The sequence below is a fragment of the Desmodus rotundus genome, chromosome 3 (genome assembly GCF_022682495.2).
Source record: "Desmodus rotundus isolate HL8 chromosome 3, HLdesRot8A.1, whole genome shotgun sequence".
Classification (NCBI taxonomy): Eukaryota; Metazoa; Chordata; class Mammalia; order Chiroptera; family Phyllostomidae; genus Desmodus; species Desmodus rotundus.
This window is the reverse complement of record NC_071389.1, coordinates 91,540,625-91,554,031: the sequence shown is the minus strand read 5'-3', so window position 1 is coordinate 91,554,031 and position 13,407 is coordinate 91,540,625. Positions and strand designations below refer to the sequence as shown.

The 13,407-nt window shown below is 39.5% G+C and overlaps 1 protein-coding gene across 1 annotated transcript in view; it reads right to left on the bottom strand.

Moving 5' to 3' along the window:
- The window catches only part of GMDS (GDP-mannose 4,6-dehydratase), a 714,528-nt gene that overhangs the window by 103,308 nt on the left and 597,813 nt on the right, over positions 1 to 13,407 (bottom strand). Inside the window, exon 9 of the mRNA XM_024552328.3 lies at positions 8,276 to 8,372. Within this exon, the coding sequence (XP_024408096.1) occupies positions 8,276 to 8,372 (97 nt within the window). The remainder of the gene's footprint in view (positions 1 to 8,275; positions 8,373 to 13,407) is intronic.

Sequence of the window (13,407 nt, the reverse complement as noted above, 5' to 3'; positions counted from 1 at the left end):
ACATCAATTTGAAATTAGGTCTTTGCTTACCACTGAAATTCAGTTTTCAGATGACTGTGATGTAGTAATCATGTCAGTTTATGTAAACTCTTTGGTATTCCCCCTTTAAATCTTTAAGGACCCTTGAAGGCCAGGGATAATTAAGTAGGGTGGGAATTATATAGGGTACTTTACTCTGGCCCTAGGTCCTGAAATACAAATGTTTAATTTGTAAACTCTGAATTCTTAACCCACTTTTTCAAAATGTGTTTCTGAGACTTACCACCTGGAATTAACTTGCCTAGCTTTGTGACTAGCCTTCATGATCTTCTCTTCCCCTTGCTCCTACCCCCAATGTTCTCTTTTGAGGAGCTCATCTCAGTGCTTCAACTCTGACTGCTTGCACATCTAACCCCCACACCTGACTTCTATCTTCTACACTAGGCCTCCAGCTCCCACTCCTGCTTGATATTGCTACATGGCTATCCCTAAGGCATGTGAATGTAACAGACCTTGCTCCCCTCTCCCTCTATCTCTCATGTGGGTTGTGACATCATTATCTGCCCACCACACTTCACTGTTGAGCCTCTATCCCAGGGAGTCACCTTCAGGTCCTGTTTATCTTCCACATATGACCGTCTGATTTGATATCTAATCTTGGGGTCTCCATCTGCATCTGTCACTGTTTTCGTTCTACTGTCCTGGTTCAGTTAGTTCTTGTTACACCTGCCTGTGACTGTCTCAGTAACTTCCTAGCTGCCTCCCCACCTCATCTGTCTGAGGGTTACTATGGAACAAGGACCTTATCTCATCCATCTTTATATTTCTCACAGCGCTACTAGGATTTATGTCCTCAGTAAGAATACAGTAAACATTATTTATTTTTATTATTATATTTTATTGATTGTGCTATTACTGTTGTCCTAATTTTTCCCCTTTGTCCACATCCCCACACTCCCTCAGGCAATCCCCCCACCATTGTTCATATCTATGGGTCATGCATGTAAGTTCTTTGGCTACTCCATTTCCTATACTGTACTTTACATCCCCATGGCTGTTCTGTAACTATCTATTTGTACACCTTAGTCACCTCACTTCTTCACTCATTCCCCCACATTCCCCTCCCATCTGCCAACCATCAAAATGCTTTCTGTCCATGATTCTATTATTCTTGTTTGCTTTGTCTTATTTTTTAGGTTTAATTGTTGATAGCTTTGTATTTTTTGCCATTTTTATTGTTCATACTTTTTATCTTCTTCTTCTTAAATAAGTCCCTTTGACATTTCATATAATAATGGCTTGGTGATGATGATCTCCTTTAGCTGAATGTTGTCTGGGAGGCAGTTTATCTGCCCTTCAATTTAAAATGATAGCTTTGCTGAATAGAACAATCTTGGCTATAGATCCCCGTATTTCATGACTTTGAATATTTGTTGCCAATCCCTTCTAGCCTGCAAAGTTTCTTTTGAGAGATCAGGTGACAGTCTTATGGGAACTCCCCTGTAGGTTACTAACTGATTTTCTCTTGCTGCTTTTAAGGGTCTCTCTTTATCTTTAACCTTTGGCATTTTAATTATGATGTGTCTTGGAGTGGGCCTCTTTGCATCCATCTTGTTTGGGACTTTCTGTGCTTCCTGGACTTACATGTCTATTTCCTTCACCAAATTAAGGAAGTTTTCTTTCATTATTTTTTCAAATAGATTTCTAATTTCTTGCTTTTTCTCTTCTTCTGGCACCCCTATGATGTGAATGTTGGACCTCTTAAAGTTGTCCCAGAGGCTGCTTACGCTATCCTCATTTTTTTGGATTCTTTTTTCTTCTTCTTGTTCTGATTGGTTGTTTTTGCTTCCTTATGTTCCAAAATATTGATTTGATTCTCAGCTTCATCCACTCTGCTATTGTTTCCCTGTAAATTGTTCTTTATTTCTATTAGTGTATCCTTTGTTTCTGATGGATCTTTTTTATGCTCTTGAGGTCCTCACCATGTTCCTTGAGCATCTTTATAAACAGTGTTTTGAAGTCTGCATCTGATAGATTGCTTATCTCCATTTTGCTTAGCTCTTTTCTGGAGTTTTGAACCATTCTTTCATTTGGGCCATGTTTCTTTGTCTCCTCATTTTGGCAGCCTCTCTGTGTTTGTTTCTATGTATTATATAGAGCTGCCTTGACTCCAAGTCTTGGTAATGTGGCCTAATATAGTAGGTGTCCTGTAGGGTCCAGTGGCATAGCCTCCCCTATAACTGAAGCTGGGTACTTCAGGTGCATCCTTTGTGTGGGCTGAGAATAGCCCCTCTTGTAGTTGACCCTTGGCTGCTGTTGGCAGATCAAAGGGAGGTATTTACCCAGGCCAGTCAGCTGCAAGGATTGGCTGTGACCACTTACCACCAATATCTGCCCTCTGTAAAGGATCAGCTGTGAAGGGACTGGGTGGTGGTGTTCCAGCATGGTCTGTAGCTGTCCACTGGGTGCGCTGGCCCTGGTGTTTCCCAGGTGGTATAGGCCAAGGTCAGAACTCACCTGTGTTTTGCTCAGGGCCACCCTGCCTGAGCTGTAAAGCAATCTGAGGTGGCTCCTACTTGTGATGGGCTTGGAGATTCCCAGGCAAAGCCAAGCTGTGAATCTAGGCTGGCTGCTGCTAGTGCCAGGCCTGGAACTCACTGAGGCCAGCTGTTGCTTGTTTGGATTTAAGAATTTATAAAGCATGAGCCAAGACCAGCCATGCGTATTTAAAGCAGCTTGGGTAGGTCTGTAAGTGGGGTGGGGTACAGTCTCTGGGGATCTCCAAGGTGGGTCAAACAGTGTTAGCCAGGTTGATGAAGTCGTAGATATGGCACCAGCTTGCTAACTCTGTGGGGAGAGGGTTTAGAAAAGAGCCAGTGGCCTCTGCTTGCCTTCATGCCAGACACTTCAGTTCCTCCCTTTATGCCACTGGTGCCTTTCAAGCAACTACTCAGGTGCTGGTACTCAAAGGGAATGAGTCTGAGTAAGTGAGTCCATGTGTGGGTTCCTTAAGGGGAACTGTTTGGGGTTCCAGCATTTTCTTCTACTGACTCAATCCCTGCTGGTCACTAGTTTTTGCAGCCAGAATTTGTAGGGACTTATCTTCCTGGTACTGGACTACTGGGCTAGGGAGCCTGGTGTGGGGCTGGGACTCCTTGCTCCCGAGATATTCCTCCCGAATTTTTATTCACCACACGTGGGTGTAGGACCAGTCTGTCTTGTGTCTGTGCTCCTCCTACCAGTATGTATGGATGTGGTTTCTTTAATTTCGTATTTGTCAGACTTCTATTCAGTTTGACTTCTGATGGTTCTGAGTGATGGCTGTTCTATATTTTAGTTGTAATTTTGATGTAGTTGGGTGAAGAGGTTGAGCCATATCTGCCTATGTCACCACTTGACCAGAATTAAACTTTATTTTTGAATTGAATCTCTAAGACCTCATATATATGGATTTTTATTACATATGTACTGATATATTTCTGAGAAGCTAAGGTAAATAAAAATTGTATTTTGAATGTACATGATGAATGCACTCTATAAAGGACTCTTTTAGTAAATCTTAAAAGTTAGAGAATCATTTAGTATCTAGACACCTGCCCATGTCTTAGCTTAAATATTCTCACACCAGGTTTTCATGATGTACGCATCTGACTTATCCAAGAAACTTATGAATTTATCAGAGCATTACAAAATATACCAAGTTGATTTTGCTATTAAGCACACTGCCCATTGTTAACAGCAGCTGAATGACAGCAGGTATTTACTAGCAGGCCAAACACATGAAGTGTGACTGTCAAGGAGGCAAATCAGAGCTACGAAGTCAGGAAGTAAGACCATAACTGTGGATATCCACTTGCAGGTTTCTGACCAAGCAGTGAACTGAACTCTCCACTTTGCTAGTAGGTGTAACAATGAATGAAGAAACCAGTTTGCCACGAGCCAAAGGTGTGGAGTGTGAGGCAAGAGGAAGCCTCTAGGTTAAGATGAAGACAGATAGGAAACCAAAGTCTGTATGCATGGATTAAATTTTAGTAGACCAGAATATTTGGTGCCCATAGCGAATAATGTGCTAGGAAAAAAAAAACTTGGACAGCAATTATTAACTTTGTTGGAATGGGTGGAGGAAGAAAACCATGGATAATATTGTTTATGAAATCTCCATGCATAAAGATATTTGAATGATAGCTATTTTAGAATGTAAATATGGCTTGATAGAAGAGCATTGTTGAGTTCCTTAAAAAACCAACAGCAAATAGTGATTTCTAAAATTCCAGCATACAGGTCTCATTGGCTAGATGAAACTGAAGAGGGAGCAGGTGATCGCATCAGTGATGGCTGGGTCTCTCCTAAGTAATTCCATACATTGAGTGACCTGCATAAGAGCTAGTTTAGGTAGAAGCTGAGCTCAAGTACTAATTGCTATTCCTAAGGAAAGTAGATACATAGGCTAAAACAAATTTCCAACATTTTGGAATTTGGAATTGTTGGAATTTCCAACAATCTGGAAGGATTGGAATTTTGTAGATGTCAAGAGGTCAACACCACAATTATAAATGAGGGTAGTCAGTACCTGAAAAGCTTTTTTTTTTCTTTTAAGAGAAAAGGTATAGATTTTATAGGAATTCCCTATTCGTGCAAGGAATAAAACCATCTACATTAAGGATACCAGAAAGTTTTTAGAATAAATACAAAAGATATTTTAAAATAAGAAAATGCATATAGTTTTATACACTCATAAAGATTTTTGACTCTTTAATGGCGTCATGCTAATCTGGATCTAATCATAAGAATCTTCAAGGAAAATCAGAAGGAAGTTGGGGGCATTATGGTCAGGACACAATTCCTATTTCATTAGATATGAAATGCTTGTGGAGGGACAGCAGTCGAGGAAAGAACATAGGCTTGAGGGGGAATGTTATACAGTCCTGGGGGTTTTGTGTGGGATCCTACAAAGTATGGAAAACATACAGTGGAATATTTGAGAATCAATCAAAGAGATTGAAACTTAAGGCTCCTTTGCTTAAGTCCAAGGATGAAAAAGGGCATAAAAGACCAATGTGATTAAGGAAGGATATAAAGATTACTACAAGGAGCCTAAGAGGGAGGCTCAAAATATAAAAACAGTGATTTAGAGATATAAAGTATAAAATACAAGTAGTAAGAAGTTCAGAGAATAATTACAAAAGAAGAAACATTCTGATGAGGCATTAATGACTGCATTCCACAGTTTGGTCTAACATTTATAAAAGCAGAAATACGAGGATATGAAAATTGGAAGAGACCTTACAGAACAAGTAGTCCAGCCTCTCCTTAGATATGTTGAGGAATGCAGAAAGAAAGGGACTTGCCCTTAATTTGCTTGCTCTGTATCCCTCCTACCCAGGCTCCCAACAGTCACAAGGAACAAAAATGAGCAGGAGCAGAGCGGTAGGATTAGAGTCTTAGGGGTCAGAAGAATCAGGACCAGTACTGAGAGATCAGTAGCTTCTAATACACATGGAGAAGATGAAATAATGGAGTAGAGAGGATCTAATTTCTTGCAACAAGTGGGAAGTGTGAGAATTTGGTGAGAACAGGGAGCAAAAGGGGATAGTTTCAAGACCCCCAATACACAGAGATACAACTGAGGGAAGCTCTAAACTGTTATTTATACAAGTCCTCTGATGACAGATCAGATTCCTGAGGTCTGGAAAGTGTTACATAGCATTTTCTAAACAGCGCTATGAGATAGAGCAAGCAATTTTGGGTTACTGGACTTAATAACATCATTACAGAAAAATATTAGGAAGTTTGCAGAGGGCACAACTCGACAAGTGTATGGTAATTTGATTAGAAACAGGCCACATGTTTTTACTGAAGGAAGGTGGCCTTCTTTGTTGGACTTCTTAAAGTTATTGCTTTCTCCATTCTATATTTTAATTCATGATTTTTTTTATTATCTATAAAGAATAGAACTTAGACACTGAGTCGGGAAGGATACAGTTTAGACATGGGCAAATTCCATGTCTACACTAACTAAGTGCTGATAAACCTCAGATTAGCTTGGTGCTTCTCAGGATTCATGCCCAGTGATTCTCTAGATGTGTTGGCTGCTCAGGTCTCCACCTAAGTGAAAGCTTATTTACAAGTCAGTGTTCAATTCTGGTCACCTTTCAACTGGAAGAGGACTACTATCGCCCCAGAGGCAAGTCAACAGAAGGATGTAAAGCTGATCCCAGTTTTGTGAAAATTCCTTGTTCTGAGGAATGAGGTTAAAAGTTTAGTCTCACTATACAAGAAGAGCTTGCCTAATAGAATACTCAGTTGAAGTGGAGTAAACAAAATTAATGCAGCCAAGAAGCTTAGAAAGATGAAATGCAGTTAAACATCCAAACCGAAGTAGTAAAGGGAATCAGGGGTGGGAGCTAGACCAGTGACCAAATAAAGCAAGCACAGGAAATAAGACACCACTATTAGGTTCAAACAGCTTCAGTGTGAATGAAGTTGCAGAACAGGTATGATAATGACATTTGAATTTACAAAAGAAATAGGGAGGGATATAGCGTCAGGACAGGAAAAGGGGTCTATAGGGACAGACTTCAAGAGCTGTCTTGTTAGTCCAAGGGTCCTTTTCCTGTTCAGCAAATTCTTTTGTTCTGTGTTCTTATCAATCCCACACCTTGCCTAAGTGAGAATGACAGACAAGCCATTCTTAATGACTTCCTAGCTTTTGAAACTATTTTGGTGTCAGAGAGAGAAAGAGCCATGTTTAAATTGTTATGAGGATTGAGCTTTCTGTTGGCTCAGTAAATTTTCCACTCTGATACGACAATTCTTGTTAGCATAGAAACAACTTTGCCTGTTGTGTGATCTGCACAGTGTTCCAGAAAAATGACATCTTGTGGCACCTCTTTAGGACAGGGAAAGACTGCCAGTGTGGCTAGGGGCCCCAGACAGGCGTTCCTTGCTGTGTCAGCAGGACTGTGCCGGTATCTTCCTCCCACAGAGACAGAGCACATCCTCTCCTTGGCACACCCGCTTGCCATCAGCACAGGGAACCATTGTTCCCTGTGTCAAAGAGCCGGCCACGCCCTAAGCCAGGACAATGCTTTGACTCTACAGTCCTAGTCTCTAAGCACCGGTTGTTTTTTTTCTTTTTTTATTTCCTCCTGTGTGTAAAAGTGCATGAAATGAAGTTTTTCCTTTCATCTGAAACAAGGCATTTTAAAGGGTAGTTACTGATGACATGGCACTTTCAATATCTCTTCACTGGAGTTTTCCCAATCTCTGAAAGGCTGTACAACACACAGGGTTTGGTTTAAAACACAGGTAAAAAAGGTTCGCAGGATCCTATTTTCACAGTTAATGTGCTTGTCATTAGGTAACCATCATTTTCAATATCTCTCTCTGAAAATGCCACTTTCTGTTACGTTAGGTATACTTAACATGTTGAGTTTTGTCACCATAGTGAGGGTGGACCACATTTAAGTGACAATACCAAGCTAGAAGTTTTTATAAGTTTAGGAAAGTAGGATGTTATGTTTTAATAACCCAAAGGTCATTTCTTAATACAGAAACCTCTCTATTTAGAAATGCATCCATTCATCCATCCATCTACCCATCAATCAATATTTATTAAGCACCTATTGTACTTTGTAATAGCTGAAGATAATTGAGAAAAGTTCTTACCCTAAAAGAGTTCACAGTATAGTAAAGGGAAAAACACATGTAAACAAATGAATGTAATAAGTTATAATAGATATTATTAAATAATTATGTGTAGCACATAATGAAGATAAAAAGGAAGTAGTAGAAATTTCAGTGGTAGTGGTATATTGTCTAGAAAAGGAATCAAAGGCAAGATAGTACTTGAGCTGAGTGTTAAAAAATGTATAGAGAGACCATTTACAATTTACGTTTGTGTGTGTGTGAGTGCATGGGTGTACTGAGGAGGTAGGCAGCCTTCCAGATCTTGAGATCCTCCAGGTCATGGAGGGCCTTGTAGGTACCTGGGGTCAGCCGTCAAAGCAGGGGACTAACACGATGAGATCTGCCATTGGTATGAGTCTCCATTTCTGAGACGAACTATTTCCTAGGGTGTGTTTCACTCTTGCTTTCCTTTTTAAAGCAATAGATTTTTGTGGTGAGGATAACATCTCAAATTCAATTCATTGTACTCTGGTTTGTGAAATGCCCACAGAAAGATGCCAGAAAGCCCAACGGAGAGCTTTGAAGGTTGGCTTTGGGTATTCAGTGATAGTATTTTCCCAGAGAGCTGCCAAATGTGGCCCCACACTGGGCGGCCAGGAATTCTTACCACTTCAGTTGGTCGGTAGTATTTAAGATCCACAGTCACGTGAACTTTGCCGGTCTCTTTACATCTGCCCACTTCATTTTCATTTTTCCCTTCCCACCTGTTGAGAAAATACACACTTAATCAGCCTTTAATTGCTTAGAAGCATTTGGCCATGCTGTCCCTCAGGATGGCTCAGCTTTTCCCTGTAGGAATATATAAGCTCATTAACCACAGGAACACAGGATGAAGTTTAACCATGTTATTAGGGGAACAGTGACTTTCAAAGCCTTTCCAGCTATGTTTAGGAAAGGTAGCGCCCCCCCCCCCTTTCTTTTTAAGAAAATCATGATAGGCTCAGAAGTGAGACTTCAGAAATGAACAGATTATTCAAAATAAGGATTTGGGTGACTTATAGGGAATTTAAATATTTTGCAATTATTTACATTATTTCTTTTTAAAGATTTTATTTATTCATGTTTAGAGAGAAGGGAAGAGAAGGAGAAAGAGAGAGAAACATCAATGTGTGGTTGTCTCTCATTCATCCCCCACTGGGGACCTGGCCTGCAATCCAGGAATGTGCCCTGACTGGGAATTGAACCAGTGACCCTTTGGTTCACAGGCCTGCACTCAATCCACTGAGCTATACCAAACAGGGCTATTTACATTATTCTTGATAAAATAAATTATTATGCATTACTTAATTTCTTCTGTCTCCCCCTTCTTTATTTTTTTTGTAGTTTTATGGATACTTATCATAAGTTCAATGCATTCCAGTATGCAATAAGTTTCATATCTTAATTAACCATTCATTTTATCCCTGTATTATATACAAATTCCCTTACTTTACCTAGTCAGTAGTGGGCCTCATTAAGAAAAATCAGATGATTAAATCTCCAAAATGTGCAAAACCCATTGGTTTACTTAAAGAGAGGGTATATTAGTATCTCTCTACCTCTTTTGATTCAGCTATGATGTTATTCCTTCCTTAAACATCTATAGTTGAAAATGGTTAAGGACCCCAACAATGGCCCCTCTAGTCCACAATGCACACTGCACAGGATGTGCTCATGAGCTTCAGGACCACCTTTTCACTGGAATTCCATTCTATGTTCTCATTTTTAATATAAATAAAGCCAGTGGCTTAATGTTGACATCTGTATTCTCAAAATCTCATAGAACAAACAGAAAATACTACATAATTTAAATTATTTATATAGATGAACCATTTTGACAAAGAAAGAAAAGACATTACAAAGCAATGTTTGACTTCAATGCTATATAGCTGGGAATGAATCTTATGACAACAGGATTCTGTGTGTGCCCCCTGAATCAGTCATAGTGGGGATTAAAGAAAAGAATGGAGCAATAGACTTCTGGTCCAGTTGGAGGTGCAGGCAGACACATGTCACCTCCTTGTACAACCATAGGAAGAATCACAACTAACAAAACAAAAAACACTCAGAAAATCAAACTGTATGGAAGTCTGACAACCAAGGATTTAAAGAAGCCATATCCATCTAGACATGTAGAAGAGGGAGAGACAAGCAGCTAGGATGGAGAGGATGTGGTGTGGCAGTGGTGAGGTGGCAGCAGTGGCTGGTCCCACATTCACATGTGGCAGATAAAAATCGGGAATACCTGGGGAGCAAGTGATCTCAGCCCCAGGCCAGACCATGAAGCCCAGGGTTCCAGCACTGGGGAAATAAAGCCTCTTACCTTCTGACTTTAAAACCAGTGGGGTTTGCGGCAGTGGAAGAAACTGCCAGTCTCTCAGGAGAGTCTATTTAAAGGGCCTGCGCAGTCCTGGAATGTACACAAACCCACCCATTCTGGGAACCAACACCAGGGCAACAGCTAGAGGGGTGCCAGTTGCACACAGGAAGTGGGTAATGTGACTGGAAGTGGTCTGAGTGCCCAGCAAGCCTCCAGCAGCCAGGCAGTGGCACTAACCCCTCTCCAACCATTCCCCCGCATACAGAGCCACAAAGGGGTGAAATGGATTGCCCTGCCCAGGTGAATACCTAAAGCTCTACCCCATACAACTTAACAGGTGCATTAAGACAGGGAGTCAAAGCAGCTCTACCTAATACACAGAGACAAACACAGGGAGGCTGCCAAATTGAGGAGACAAAAAAAAAAATATGGCCCGAATGAAAGAAAAGAGTAAAACTTCAGAAAAAGAACTAAACAACATGGAGATGACCAATTTATCAGATGCACAATTCAAAACACTGTTTATAAAGATGTTCAAGGAACTTAGTGAGGACCTCAGCAGCATAAAAAAGACCCAGGCAGAAATGAAGGATATACTAATGGCAATAAAGAACAATTTACAGGGAAACAACAGTAGACTGGATGAAGCCAAGAATCAAAGCAGTGCTATGGAACATAAGGAAACAAAAAACAACCAATCAGAACAAAAAGAGAAAAGAATCCCCCCCAAACAAGGATAGTATAAGGAGCCTCTGCGACCACTTCAAGTGTACCAACATTTGCATCATAGGGGTTCCAGAAGGAGAAGAGAAAGAGTAAGAAATTGGAAATCTATTTGAAAAAATAATGAAAGAAAACTTCCCTAATTTGGTGAAGGAAATAGACATGCAAGTCCAGGAAGGACCACACCAAAACACATCATAATTAAAATGCTACAGGTTAAAGATAAAGAAGAAATCTTAAAAGTAGCAAGAGAAAAGAAAAAAAGTTACCTACAAAGGAGTTTCCATAAGACCATCAGCTGATTTCTCAAAGGAAGATTTGCAGGCAAGAAGGGACAGGCAAGAAGTATTCAAAGTGATGAAAAGCAAGGACTTACAACCAAGATTGCTCTACCCAGCAAAGCTATCATTTAGAATTGAAGGGGAGATAAACTGCTTCCCAGACAAAGTACAGCTACAGGAGTTCATCATCACCAAGTCCTTATTATATGAAATGTTAAAAGGACTTATTTATGAAAAAGAAGATCAAAACCATGAACATTAAAATGACAACAAACTCACAACTATCAATGACTGAATCTAAAAAACAAAACAAAAACAAACTAAGCAAACAACTAGAACAGGAACAGAATCATAGATATGGAGACCATTTACACTCAGCAGGGGTGTCCAACCCGTGGCCCATGGGCCACATGTGGCGCAGGATGGCTATGAATGAAGCCCAACACAAAATCATAGATTTCCTTAAAACATTATGAGGGGTTTTTTTTTGTTTTCATTAGTGTTTGTGTATTTAATGTGTGGAAGAAGACACCTCTTCTTCCAGTGTGGCCCCGAGACACCAAAAGTTTGGACACCCCTGAATTTTAGATTTTAGAGGGTTATCAGCAGGGAGAGTGCATGGGGAGAATAAGGGAAAAGGTACAGGGATTAAGAAACATAATTGGTAGGTACAAAATAGAAAGGGGGAGGTTAAGAATAGTATAGGAAATGGAGAACCTGAAGAACTTATATGCACAACCATGTACATGGAATAAGGTGGGGGGGATTGCTGGAGGGAAGGAGGGTACTGTGTGGAAGGTGGCAAAGGGAGAAAAATTGGGACAACTGTAATAGCATAAGCAATAAAATATACTTAAAAAAAACAGATCAATAAATTACTCAACTATGTGACTCATGGGCACCATTGAAGGTGAACATTACATAATGGTCATCCTTAAATTTTGGACATAGGTTGAGTATTAGAGACATAAATGGGCCTCACAGCTTTATTTTCAAGTAATCATCTAAATGTTCTATTCTCAATTCAATTTGATGGCACAGGGATAATATTTCTTCATTGGAGGAATATTGAGTTTATAAGAATGCTAAATTTGCCAACAGACTGAAGGCAAATATGAAAAATATCCCATAATACAGAGAGAACTATAGCACAATATGTTGAACAATATAAAACTGTACCAGTGGCATTTTTTCTAGGGATTTCATATTAATTGACTCAAAAATAATGTTTAATAACTTATTTCTTTGGTTTAATTTCTTAATGTTGACTAGACTGATTTGGCAGGATCAGAGCTAAGTTTTTAGAAAATTCACCTGGAAATGGTATGTGGATGCTTTAGAGTGTATAGACTAAAAATGCTGTAAAATGAGAAAACTAAAGTGATGATGAACCCTGTACATCTCTTATTGATAAAGACCAAATTTGGGCTAATATCCACAGTAAGGAAGAATAACTGGTAAAGTCATAATTTTTAAAATTTATCAATCTAATTTCAAAGTTAATTGTTCAAGTGAAACTTTTTCTTTGGTTAGGCTTTAAGTAAATATGAGGATATTTGTATCACAAAAGTGTTTTAATTAATTTTGTTTACATTTCATACTCACAGAGAGAAACGAGTTTAACATACACCTTTAGGGCAGTATCTCCAACTGGGTGATAAAAAACCAGAAGGGTTTACAAAAATACAATTCATAATTTTGCTGTTTTCTCAAGCTGTAGCTGTAGGTATGTAATCTATAATGGGTCATGCTGACTTAGGTATGCATGTACTTACAGCACAATCTTTGAGGGCAACAAACCTGTTTACATGTCACCAACTTCAGAACTGATGATTCAAATCTACCCATAATTAAATTATTTTGAAACTACACAAGAACACACATATGTATTTAAGTTGCTAAAGTCTTGGGAAAAACTCGGAGAACTTTCCATGACTGGAGAAGGAACATGTGGACAGGAAAGGAATGAGGCTAACCCAGTGGTGTGTAGACCACGGGCTGACAAACTATTTTTGTAAAGAGCCAACAGTAAGTATTTTAGGCTTCATAGATTGCATACATACAGCCTCTGTAACATTTTCTTCCTTCTTCTGCTTTCTATTTTTCATTATTCTCTCTCTTCTTCATTATCTTTTGTGTTTAAACCACCCCTTACAACTGTGTCCTTAGAGGACAGTAAAAATCAGGCCTCTGGTGGGGTTTGGCCTAGAGGCCATAGGTTGCCCACCCTGCTTTAGGGGATGAGTTAATGATATAGCCTCACCCTCAACTAAAGGATGGATTTAATCTGTTTTCACACCAACAGCTTGCATTGTTGAACCAGCTTGAATTTTCCTCTCTACTACTGAGTCTCTTTGCTCTGTAGTGATATGCTAACATTTGAAATTTTAACAGTAGCTGAAATGGAAAAAGACTGAAGGAAGGAATCTATAAGTT